This window comes from Pteropus medius, unplaced genomic scaffold, assembly GCF_902729225.1.
Source record: "Pteropus medius unplaced genomic scaffold, Ma_sr-lr_union100, whole genome shotgun sequence".
Taxonomy (NCBI): Eukaryota; Metazoa; Chordata; class Mammalia; order Chiroptera; family Pteropodidae; genus Pteropus; species Pteropus medius.
In genome coordinates, this window is record NW_024354886.1 from 3,536,450 (window position 1) to 3,549,504 (window position 13,055).

The 13,055-nt window shown below is 39.2% G+C and overlaps 1 protein-coding gene across 1 annotated transcript; it reads right to left on the reverse strand.

The window, feature by feature from the left end:
- Positions 1-4,329: 4,329 nt before the first annotated feature.
- Positions 4,330-12,002, reverse strand: SRSF3 (serine and arginine rich splicing factor 3). The gene is made up of 6 exons (XM_039856344.1): positions 11,845-12,002; positions 9,917-10,124; positions 8,494-8,628; positions 6,293-6,331; positions 5,960-6,046; positions 4,330-5,787 (listed from the first exon to the last, which is right to left on the reverse strand). Exons 2-6 carry the CDS (start codon positions 10,120-10,122, stop codon positions 5,760-5,762), a joined length of 495 nt encoding a protein of 164 aa, XP_039712278.1. The 5' UTR covers positions 10,123-10,124; positions 11,845-12,002; the 3' UTR covers positions 4,330-5,759.
- Positions 12,003-13,055: the final 1,053 nt, after the last annotated feature.

Genomic DNA, 13,055 nt, shown 5'->3' on the forward strand with positions numbered 1-13,055 from the left:
GAAAGCAATCAATTTTGCTAAAAGCTTGAAGGCTTTACTGCTTACTAGGGTGAAGTTGCCACATGACAGCTATTGTTTATAGAACACTATGTCATACCCTGTTGAGTGTCACATACTCGGCACATCAATACATTCTCGAGATATCAACAGAAGATAGTTGTTTCCTATTGTTATCCGCCATTTTACAGATGAGAAAAAAGAAACTCTGGAAATTATGTAGCTTGCCACTCACTCTGGCTACTGGCTTCAAAGCCTTAATATCATATTGCTCCCTTGAACGAGCACCTGGATTAGAAGTCCTTGTCCCAGTTCTGCCACTGCCATGGTGTCCCTGTGTGACCTTGGGCAAATCTATGTTCTCATCTCTAAACAGTACTGAACTAGGAACTGACTAACGGACTCTACCAGTTAATCTACACATGATCCTGCAACCTGGGTTACACTGTTCCATCTCAATCACCGCCGGGCTGCAACCTTGGACTTGTCCAGCCTTCTCTGTATTTCAATCTCTTCCTCAATAAAGCAGGATGATCATATCTGCCTTAATAGCCTTTTGAATCATTTTCTTCCTGTTAACTGCTGTCTAATCCAAAAAGTTGGAACCAATAAATTCCTGGTTCCCAGGAACCAAGTCTTAGATAATGCACATGTACTTACACCTTACCTTAGAAATCCTTCCTTCCATACACCTGAGAATTAATCAAATTTGAGAAAGGAATGGAGCATTCTTCCAAACCAACCACAATGCAGGTACTGCTGGACAATTAAACGGCTTTAAGCTCCAAATCTGTCAAAATCTTAAGTGATCAAATGAGCCTGCTTAACCAAGACCAGTATTTTCCACCCAAGACTAAGAAATGCTACACAAGACTCCTAACCTTGGGCCAACTGGTTGAGGCCAAAATCCTATCACAAATCTCTACCACAGCCTTGTCCGGCCTTGGAATTCTTCTGTGGTGTTCCCCATAAGATTCCATTAAAAGAAAAAAAAAAAAAAAGGAAAAAATTGTGCACTTTATAAAGTTTTAAAAAGTTAAAAGTCCCTAAATTAGATGTTTATCAAACCTCGTCTAAAAATGCAAAACTCAGCAATGTTGCTCTCATACCCCTAAAAAGGATAAAATTGAAATCAAGGTCAGGAGACTGATGATCAGCCACAGCAACTAGTCATAGCTTTGAAGCATAAAGTTAACAGTTAACATGGACAGAATGTCAACCCATCCACATTAGCACAGTTCTGTTCCTCCTGACAATGACATTTAGACACATTAAAATGAGCATCAATTAGCATCAAGACAGAACTAGGTAGGCCTTTGCCAAGAAATCTTAACTGTTTAACCACTGTGGTACTTGCCCAGATGGCATATGTATAGATTCGTATATCTCAGATGTACATGCTTCAGATGGGTAAAATGGAAAAAGCTCAAGTACACATCATTAGTATTTTCTAGCTGTAAAAATACTCGCTCATCACATATGCCTTTCTTGAAGACAAAATTCTAACAAGTTATTTCTATAAAGACTAGAAGGTCACTATTTTCCAATGTAGGCTCAATTTACATGGTTTCACAATAAGGTGTGCCCTAAATCCTGACAATCACCAAATGGCATTTTTACTATTGAATTGAGAAAGTAAAAATGTAGGGTTTTGAAGTCAAGGGGGGCCTGAGTTGTAAATACACTTGTTTAGTAGGATGAGTACTGAATAATATGAGCTTTTTTCTGCCCTCTCTTAACAGTGTACCTCTCAAGTGCTTAACCACCACATGAAAGGCCCTGCATACTATTTGGCAAAGTATTTGAAGACACTTCCTTTGCTGCAGGCCACAGCAGCGGCAGGACAAAATTTTTTTTAAACTTTCCTGACTACCTCAATGGTCTTCACTAAAGCTTCCAGCACCCAAAAGGTGGCTAATTTCAATTCAGTTCCTGGCCCTTTCCAAATTATCAGTGTGTTAATCTACTCCTTACTACTTATAATGTGGGCAACTTCTACTCCCAGCTCACTTCTGGAAGCCAATTTCAGGTCATTGTTAAGTCTTACCAGGACTGCTAGTTCAGTAAATCTCGTCCCCATTAAACCCCAAACAGCTGGGATACACAAGCCAGCCATTTCACCAGTACAGTCTAACATTCCCAACTTCTTGGCCTTCCTGCCAGTACAAAGCTGGACAAGTTAGCCCACGCCTGCTTATTTGGCAGTAGTGTGGCTTTAACAAAACAAGTCAGACTGGAACTACTAAGTTTTAAAATCCTTTCAGTTTTACCTCTAAACCCTAGTGCAGTTGTACACTCAATTGCTCCTGCCCTCTAAACTATTTCATGACGACTCATTTCTTCACTTAGCCTTTCCTTATCTGTGAGCTCTGCCTTTGCCACTGCCATCTGACTCAATTCACTTGTTTTCCTCCGCTAAGGAGCTTCAAAGGGCCCTCAACTAAAGATTATTCCACCTCACTCCAGGTCCACGGGCCAGCATGTCAGAGATGAGGAAAGTAATGTTCCACACATGTATTTCATGTTAGTCTGGGAAACATTTTAGTAGTTGTCATGCGTTCCAGATAGAGAAAGAACTGGGATACCAAATAAGTCTTAAATACTGTATTATGAACTTCTGCAATAAGGGAAAAGTTACATGAACAAAACCAAGCAGATATACTAGGTTTATCAAATTTTCAATGATCTTGTCTCAGAACCTCACAAGTGTGTCACAGTTGAATTTTTTTGAAGTATCCAATGAATCTTTAATAGAAGAAAATTTACGTGGATATAAAATCGTATTTAACACTATCAGATTATTTTGATAAAAATATACTCCAACCCATCCAGTTTTTCTTCAGCTACTTTAATTATAAAAATCTTTCACATCTTCCCTGCCCCAAATGGAAAACCAGAAGGCAACAGTCCAGTATAAAAATATACAACTGGAGGACATCACCACCACCTAGATCTAGCAACTAAACCAATAGCGGGATTCTGAAAATAAAAGCACATTAAGACAAAGTACTAAACCAGCAGTTCTTATATAACCAGGGATGTTATCACCTGGGAAAACTCTCAAATAACACAGGACTAGACGACCATGAAAAACTTGAGCCATGGGCCTGGAATCAGGCTGTGTATGTTTTGAAAAATTTGTGATCAACATTATTCTTGATAAGGAGGCACTATACTAACATGAACCATGACTCTACAATAAAAAGCAACCAGGACTTGCCATCCAGATATGGGTGAGTCTAACTACAAAGGTGGAGATGCCATCTACTGATCACATCATCTTTGTAAGGAACATTAAAAAAAGTACCTAAACAAAACTCAAAAACAGTACATAAGCTTGCATCTCATAAAATTAAAACTTCTCTGGCTAATTTTTGTCTTCACCTTTCTGTTTAAAACATGGAGTTCAGAAGTAACCCACGATAAAACGAAAACCACAAATCATCAGTCTTCACAGCCTAAAAACCAACTATAATCCTTAGTTTAAATTATCACCAAGTATTAATAGTGACCTCTAGTGAACACCAGTAGTCATTACACCACAAGTCAAAGTCCTGGTGACTACTGGATTCAACTCAGAGGATGCATGACCAAACTGGCTAATGGGACCTGTAATTTTAAAATTTTGTTTTAAATATTAGTTAACTCTACAACTTTTAATAGCCACAACCTAAAAGTAAAATGTAAGAGTTTAACAAGTTCTATCTTCCAGATTTTTTACCAACCATAAAATTGTGCTGTAGACTTCTAGTTGAAGAGATTGCAGATTTGGACTCTAAAGTAAGGATAACTCCAGGATACTAATTTTATCTCAGCTTCTGTATTAACCACGTAATACCTATACTCTATTATCCTTTTTACAGGAACCTTCCAATTTAAGACTCGAAGTTGTATACTACCCCTCCCCAAAAGGCCCGTCTAAATGCCTATTGAGAGCAGTGTAATTATTGGTGTACCATATCACTTGTATGGCTTGGCTATCTTGCCTTGACCCTAACAAAAAAGTATTTAGGCTATGAGGAAATGCAGAAAGACAAAAGTCTCAAAACTAGAGCTCCCAGTAAATCAATAGGTAGTCTTAAATGTCCTCTGTAACAAGGCTCATACTGAACCTCACTGATACCAATTTTCCTTTAGGACACCGATGATTTTCCTCCCTTGTTATTTGCATGAAAAGTTAAGGATCACTGGAAATCTGTTTAGGACCTATGATTTATAAAATATCCTTATAGAGTCAACTCTTAATGCAATAACTTCTTTCATATTAAAGTCAGTACAGAATAATCCAAAATTATCATTAAAAGCACATTTAAGAAAACTAAGCCACAAGAGTGTTGCATTATAATTTAATCTAATTGCACAAAAATTTGAAATTACAACTCCTCTGGATTTCTAAGAGGAACGTTATGCATGCCTCCATGTTCAATTCTGCACTGTTACATTTAAACCATATAGTGAATTTTACATCATGATGTATCAATTTAGAATTCCCATGCAACACCTCAAATTATATAAAATGGAAGCAATTTTTAAAGCTTTGTGGAAAAGTTCTCATGCTAATGATAAAAGTCCTTTTTAAGGCCAACTTTGGGTTATAATGTACCAGGCTGCTAAACTTTAAAATGTTGGTCACTGAGTATCATGGACTTTGAACTGGCTTCTACTTCTAAAATATGGTAAGTACTAACAATCACTTAGGTGACAACCACGTATCTCCTTTACTTCAAAAGCCTCAATTTCGTTTCTAAGATTTGTGTAACCAACTGCTTTCCATGGGACAAGAACTATGGTAATAGTGGGTTCAACTATTACACAATTATGCTATTATTTTATTAATTCAAAAGCACTTTTTACAAGAAAATAAGTATGGCTTCCAATAGGAATGTTATACCTGAACTTGATACCAAGCTCACAGATTTAGTTTTGCAAGGAAAAACAAGCTTTCAGGTTAAACAACAATTTGTAACCAAAACTTTAATCCCAAGGATTCTCACAAAACATATTACAAATGACAGCATGAAAAAAAACTTTGCACAGTAACTCAAAGTTCAGCTCTACAATGTACCCTTAAACTGGCAGGACACTGGTATCTTGAATAGTCTCAAATTTCCAAATAAAGAATGTTATAGAGAGATATGTGTTCACATACAGCAATCACATAAGAAACTTATAACCTAAAGCAAAAGTAAACTAACTTTCTTGAAAATTCTTAGATTCTACACCAACTAGACCTCTGCCCAGTGTGAAAATGAGTTGGGTTTAAAAGAAAAAAAAATTTTAACCACTAATCTAGTTTAATAGTGCAGCTTTAGTTTTTACCTGCTGGCTTGTGTTCACAGCAGCTTTTGAAGACTGCATGTTCAACCACAGCTGCATATTACATCCCAGCTATGAAAAAAATCTTATGTTCAATTTTTGCCAGTTGTTTCCACATTAAACATCACACTGTAGCTGGGCAGGAATTAAGAGGTTTATTATCTATCAGTCTATGCACCACTAAATAAAGTTCAAAGCAAATTCAATTTTGCTTAAGGGAACATTGTAAAGTAACAATTCTTGGTATTATACGCCTCTGAAGATCCATTTCAAACCACAGAGAATTACATCTTTGTCACTGTTCCAAGACAAACAAATGTGAACAGCTAAAACATCTTAAAAATGCACCAAGCTTATGAAGTCTCAAACAAAACTTGAATTTTCTGTACATACTCCTGTCAAATGAAGTTATTTCCTGTACACCACTCCTCTTGCAAACTGGTCTTCTATTTCCTTTCATTTGACCTAGATCGGCTAAAAAAAAAAACACAAGTTGCATCTGTAACTTGGTGACAATTAACAAAACATCAAAATGTTTTATGGAAGTTATAAAAATATTATCAAAATGGCTTGAGAAAAGACTCATTTGTTTCTAATATGTTATGTATGCAAGGTCTTAAATGGCTCAAGTCATTGAATATCTTACCTACGAGACCTAGAGAAGGATCGGGACGGCTTGTGATTTCTCTCCCGAGACAGTGATCTCTCTCTTCTCCTATCTCTAGAAAGGGACCTATAAATGCAGAGGGGAAAGAAAAATGGGACCATTCAGGATTACACACAATAAACATTTGTAGAAAGTCTTTGAAAATTAAAAGCTCTTTCAGTCTTACAACTCCACACTGGTTCTATATACCATCTGATTCGTTACTAAAGTCAAGGGTCTACGCCCATTAACCAAATCATTTGGAAAACAATTTGGGAATGACGGCAACACTACCATTTCTGAGAACGTAGCCAAAAAAAGGCAGTTATTTACCTGCTCCGGCTGCGGGAGAAGCTTCTCCGTCTTGGAGATCTAAAAGCAGAAAAAGGAAAGTTAGGCTAATTGTCAATTAGTATTTATGGCGTGAGGCATTTCCCAACTTTTCATTCTCACTGTTGGGCCCAGTGAATGTGCCGAAGAACTGGCACCCATCGTCCAAAAACAAAACAAAACAAAACAAAAGAAAAAAAAGAAAAGAAAAAAAAGGCACAGAAGGATTAAGGAACCAAAAGCTCAAGTGAAAAGCAGGTATTCCAACCATGGATTCACTTTAACAAAGAATGCTTCACAGCAGATCTGTCCAATGCAAAACTTCATGTCAAACTAACTTCACTACCCAAAACACCACACCAAAATGTAGTCCCACAAGTAGTTCCAAAAACAGTACCATAAACCAGTATTTGGAACCCATGCAAACCTGTAAGTCCATGACAAGACTTAGGTACCAGGTGGATAGTGTAATTTTGTGAAAACGCGCTAGGTGTAAATATTGATGCCATTAAGTGCTACATTAGAACTGCATTTGTGATCGTCACATTTAAGAGTGTGTTTAGACTTATCAAAATTACCTTAGCTTGGCCCACTTCACCCCCAAATTTTTAAAATTTTGAAAACGGTTAGTAAAACCATTTAAAGGTGATAGGAGTGAACAAATTTTTGCTAGAAAGGAAAGCTAAATCTGTTAGTTATTAAAATTTTTAGTTTGGCATCTCACACATGCAAATAAGTTCCACTGGAAGGTCTAAGTTACATTATGAGTTCCCTATCACCCTTAAAAGTTTTATTCAAGCAATATATATGTACATTACCATTCAATTATGCACAGCCAGCCTTTGATCCAGAAAAAAGAATTACTTTAAGCCGCTTACTCCTTATTTTAACCAGCAGTAAACTGTATAAGCAGGAAAAACTTACTAGTTTTGGGTTTCAACAAGCTAGAAATGGTGAGGTGAGGCTGCCGGACTGACGGCCAGGAAGAATTTGCTGAAAAGGTTTTGCCAGATGTTGCGTTGGATTTAGTTGGTTGGCGAAGGGGGTGTTGTGGATTTTTCCTGCTTTTTTGTTAGCCGAAGGCTGCTGCTGTAGTTGTTGTGAAGACATTTGGTAAATAAACAGCTGAGCTGATTGGCCAGGAATGTGTGGGCGGTCGAGGTGGCTGCTGCCGATTTGGTTAAGGTTGGAGAGAAGGCTGAGAGAAAACAGCATGCTCGGGAACCAAAGGGCGGTGCAACCTGACGACTGGCCATGCCTGGGTCATGTGAAACGACACCAGCCAAGCTGAATGGGGCGCGCTGGTCACATGACGCTGAAAGGGCTAGTTGACTGGCTAATGCAGACTCAGAGGGTGGTGAGAAGAGACATGATGGTGACTCTGTAACGGGGTTCATTTTTATTAATAGATGGACCAAAAAGCACAAAAAAAAAATGAAAAACAAGCCATCAGTACAACCATCTATTAGCTAACAAATACTCTTTATTATGATGGGCAACAGTGTGTTTTGTTTTTCAAAATAGCAAAAGGGGCAAGATTTTGAACTCGTTATCTCCTAGAAGGACTTCACTCACCTGTAAGAGGTAAATTCAGTCCTATAGAAACTATTTTGAAGGTCTGAGGAGATGTGGAGTTATAGCAACCAAACAACACTGTCTGGTCCAAGAATGATGCCATTTTCAATTATAAAAAAACTGAATTCTCTCCTATTTGGGTTTGAAGAACAGATGACTGGGATTACTTTTTTCGCCCCCTTTATTGGTCAGTGACTTTCGTTTCAGAATGATTTCTATTTTACCAGTTGTAACATTAAAACAGCTGCCTGTTTGATAAATATTACAATCGTGCTAATAGAAAACACATTTTTGTGAAGAGCTAGAGTTGAATGTAATGTTTGTCATTATGGAGTCAAGAAATGGAAAAAGGCCTAAATTGAAGTACAAGGGAAGACTTGGAAAGATGCAACTAGAAGATGAACTAGAAGACAGATCCAAGATAGAAGTTACTGACTACCAACATGAACCTAAAGACAAAAGCCAACACTCAGCACAACTCACATACCCCAAACTACACCCAGCAAATGTTTCATAAAAACCTCCGATTCTTCAAAGTTTAAAACCCACCAACAAATTTAAGAGAAATACCTGCTCCTATTAGCTACTCCATTACAGCAATACCTCTAACCACGCTATCTCTCAAGTACCTGCGGCGAGGTGGAGGACTCCTTCTCCGATAATCATCTCGAGGGCGACGACCCCAAGAGGGAGGTGGGCCACGATTTCGACTTCTCTTTTCACCATTCGACAGTTCCACTCTTACTCGGCAGCCACAAAGTGTTCTAGGAAGAAACATTAATTTTAAAACAGCCAACCTGAATTTCTAAGAGATATGTTTTAAAGCAAAAAAAAACAAAAAACACACTCCTACTTAGCTTCTTAGCAAAGAACACATCTGAATACCTCCAGAATTCTTAATACCAAAGCAAGTTTTGCTTCCCCTTTTCTTAAAGGAAATCAACTAACTTCATTACATTTTATTGCTCTAAGTCAGTCTGATTACTGGGCTCAAGGTTATTTTAACAGTTGCAATTTAAGTGTGAAAACCTCTGGATTCATCCTCAAAGAACTAGTTCATCTACTGTCCCTGTTACTTCTTTCTTCCTTTAGGTCCCAGCACTTGTTTACTGACCTTACTACACTAAGTTTGGTCTTCCTCTCCCCCAATTGTCCATGTAAAACAAAGCAATTAAACAGGACAAAAACAATTGGCCATTTTATATCAACCCCGCTCCTCAATAATCCCTTGATAGTTGACATGTAAGAAAATGCAGCAGAAAAAGGCAATTATCGCCCACCTCTTCATCAGTCCATAACCATTTAGTTTAGATAAGCCACCATATTCCGACAGTGGAAAAAGGTGGGGCCCTGGAAACATTTTTTTGCTATCTACCTGGATAAAAAACCTTTTATACAGCTTTATAGCCAACTCTCAAACCATTTAATTTGAGGGGAGCTTAAGGATTAAGTTTTCCTTGGTTTCAAGAAATCTAATGGTTTTCCAAATGCCAACTACAAGGAGGAAGAAAGGCAACACCTGTTCACTGTTAAGGCTCGAATGTTATTTATTAGCCAGCTAACTGGACACTAATTACAAAGGGAAACGGCTATACAATCCACACTTCCTTAAGGAAGTATTTCAAACACATAAAAGATAATGGTACGATAAACCCTCATGTAACCATCATTCAACTACAGCAATCATCAGTCCGTGGCCATTCTTACTGAAAGAAAATATTTTATTCCAAATTGTTTTGAAAACAATTCAAAAATGACAACACAGTTGACACCGTGGAGAATTTAGATTAAAATGTTCTGACCTTTTTCTGGATGCAATTGATCTGCCTAAGAATTGACCATTAAATTATTTTCTTCAACGGCCAATAAAAACTTCCTACTTATCTCCAGTAAACCTGTGTCCTTTTTCTGATTGCAAAAGTTTTATGTGTTATATCCAGTAACGTCAATTTCAGATAACCAAGAAGTCATCCAAAACTACATATCCCAGAAATGTTAAATATGAGAAACACAAGCAACATATTTACCATTAGTAAAAATCAATCAAATTACCTCCCATCTAGCTCTCGGACAGCATCGGCTGCATCCCGGGGATCTTCAAATTCAACAAAAGCGAAGCCGGGAGGGTTTCTAGCAACCCACACACTTCGGAGTGGTCCATAATAGCCAAAAGCTCGTTCCAATTCAGTCTTGTTACCGTTGTTTCCAAGATTACCTACATAAACCTTACAATCCAATGGACAGGAATCACGATGCATTGCTGTTAAAAAAAAAAAAATTCTGTTTGAAGATTTACTCAATATACACAGTGAAAAACATATCCTTAGGGAAAAATGCCGAAGTACTAAACACCAAACAAGTAAAATTATCACCCTTGAATCACCTGTTTCTCCCTAATCTTTCCTGGTAACTGCCAGGAAGTCAGCACAAATTGCTTAAGAAAAAAAATGCCTCCTTGAAAAGCGAAGGAAAAACACTGGATGAGCCCTTACTACACTCTGGGCACCGAGTTAGAAACTTTACCCGTTATTTCAATTAACCTTGAAAATAAGGCACTTAGACATATGGATAACCTGCTCAGAAGCAAATATTGAAATACTGGGGACTCAAAACCAAATGAGCTACATGCAGAAGAGAAGTAGTTAAGGCTAAACAACTAGAAACAATATTAATGTGCCTTAACACCAAAACTTAACCAGCTTCATTTCTAAAGCAACAAGACTGTTAGGTTTTTTAAAAATGTACCTCAAAAGCAGCACTATTCTTAAGGGCCAGAGAGTATTAACCCAAACGTCCATCAACAACGGTTAAAGCAAAATGTATTATCCATACAATGGATTATTCAGTAAAGTACTGATACTACAAACGTAGATGAACCTTAAAATTGCAGTTATAGAAAACACAGAGGTGCACACAACTCCATGTATGTGAAAAATGTCCAAAACAGGTAGATCTAGAGAAAGATTAGCGGTTACTAGGCTGGGGGGTAAAGACAGGGGAAAGGGGGAGTGGCTACTAATTGGTACAGGTCTCCTCAGGAGGAAAAATCACAATGTTCTGTAACTAAACAGATGTGATGGTTCCCCATTATGAATGTACTGTCACCGAATTGTAGTTTAAAATGAATCTTATATTAATTTTACCTCAAGTGGAAAAGATTAAGTATTTGTTATGAAAGAATTTACTGCACTTTACGGGTTTGTATTAGATAAACCTTCACCACAAAGTTGCCTTGGCAATGATTCTATTCATCTTAGGCCACTTTCAATTGCATGGAAGAGCAGCCTACTCAAATACTCAAGAGTTTTTCATAACACCACGTTCTCCCCGCTCTGGATTATTTAAAAAAAAACAACAAAAACAAAAAAAAAAACCAATCCAGTCCACACACATCCTATTTGCGTGACCCCACCCTGTGCTCAGGCGGTGAAACCAAATCATTGCCGGGGCTGATTTTTTAAAAATTTTGCCGTGACCAGTTTCAGACCTACAGTTTAATGAGAACAAGAACGATGCTGCTCAAAGACGATCGATTTAAAAAAACAAAACTAGGTTCAGCTTTAAAAACTGAAATGACATAAAAAGAAAAATGAGTACAGAAAGCTTGATTAGTGACTTGAGGAAAAAAATCTAAGACCTCCCTAAGAAAACGTGGTGCAAAAAAAAAAAAAGGCGCCATAAATTGCAAGGCCGCGGCCTGGAGTACATACAACATGGTTACCAGCTCCCCTCTGCCTAAACTCTCGGGTAATCCCACACCCCACTTCAGCCCCCAGTGGAGAGTTACAAACAGCTTCACTTCAAGGCCGAGGGACGGCCTCTGGCGGGCCTGGAGCCCTCGCCACCGCCCGTGCTGAACGTCACAAAATGGCGGCGGCGTCTCTTTGTCTCAATCTGGCACCGCCATTGGGCCTGACCCCAACCTCCATACTCTTCAAGTTCCACCTCCCACTTCACTCCTTTGGACGCTGGTCTCTTACCGAAATCTTGGGTTAGAAACGCGGAGGCTCAAATCCACACACCCTCGGACGGGCCTTCCGCTCCCCTCCGCCCAGCTCCCGTAGATACGCTCACGGACCCGGCGTCCACGAAATGGCGGACCTCCGCCTTCTCCTTGCCCCTATTTATACGGCATGCTGGAGTCACATGATTGGGCGGGCTCACCCAATGAGAAGCCGAGAAGGCCGTGACGTACGGCCGCAAACGCAACTAGAACCGCGGTTGCTGGGAGCGCGCTTTGGCCGCGCTACACGGTCTATGGAGACTTGCGCCGCCGCTCTCCCGGCGGGAACCTGAGGTGTTCCCCCGTTGCCGATCTTCCAAGTTACCCTCACTCCTCTCTCCCTCATCTCCAAATAGGCTGAGATTATTAACACTACTGCCGTCACTCCCAAACACTAATAGATCCATTTGCTTTTAATAACCCTCGCCAGCGGTTAGGCTGGAACTAAGACCATCGCGTTTACAAACGTGCATCAGAGTTGCTCCCAAGGTCACTGAGCTGTTGGTGACCGAGCTGTCACGAGATTGTGCCCGCCCAAGTCCTACACTTAAGGAAAAGCCTGATCCTGGAAAGTTTGCCCAACTCTGGCTGGTTTCCCGCCTCTCACCCAACTGCAAGATTTGGCAGAGACGGGTGGCGTCATCGGCCTGGACTCTTTTTTTTTTAAGTGTTTAATAGAAACTCCAAAGGCAAATGAAATCGGCCAGGCCATCTAGAAACTATCGCCTTTAGCGAATAACAATGAAAGGAAGTTCCTGAAGAAGACTGAATTTAAATTCTGGCCCCCAAACAAATACCGGGAAGGGCACCCCTAATCCTTCTCCTGGAAAAAAAGGCTGCTGTATTGATTTGGGGGTGGAGTAGGGGCTCGTGGGCCACTCACACCTTCCTCTTTTCCACTCCCCCTAGGAATACAGAGCCGCAAAAATAATTATATAGTGGAAGAGAAATACCACGATTGTGTTAGAAAAATCAATATCTCCCTCTCTGGAACAGTGAGTTCATCGAGAAGTTTGCCTGATGTCCTCAAACTTTCTCCTCTCCCCTTTTGCATTGGTGTCTGAATGAAATTCATTTAAATCTGCTCTCAAGAAAAAGAAGACAATAACTTGTATGTTCGGTCATTAGCTGAATGATATGCTAATTGTGTCTTATCTCTCCTAGACATTTTTGCCTTATCTCTTATTG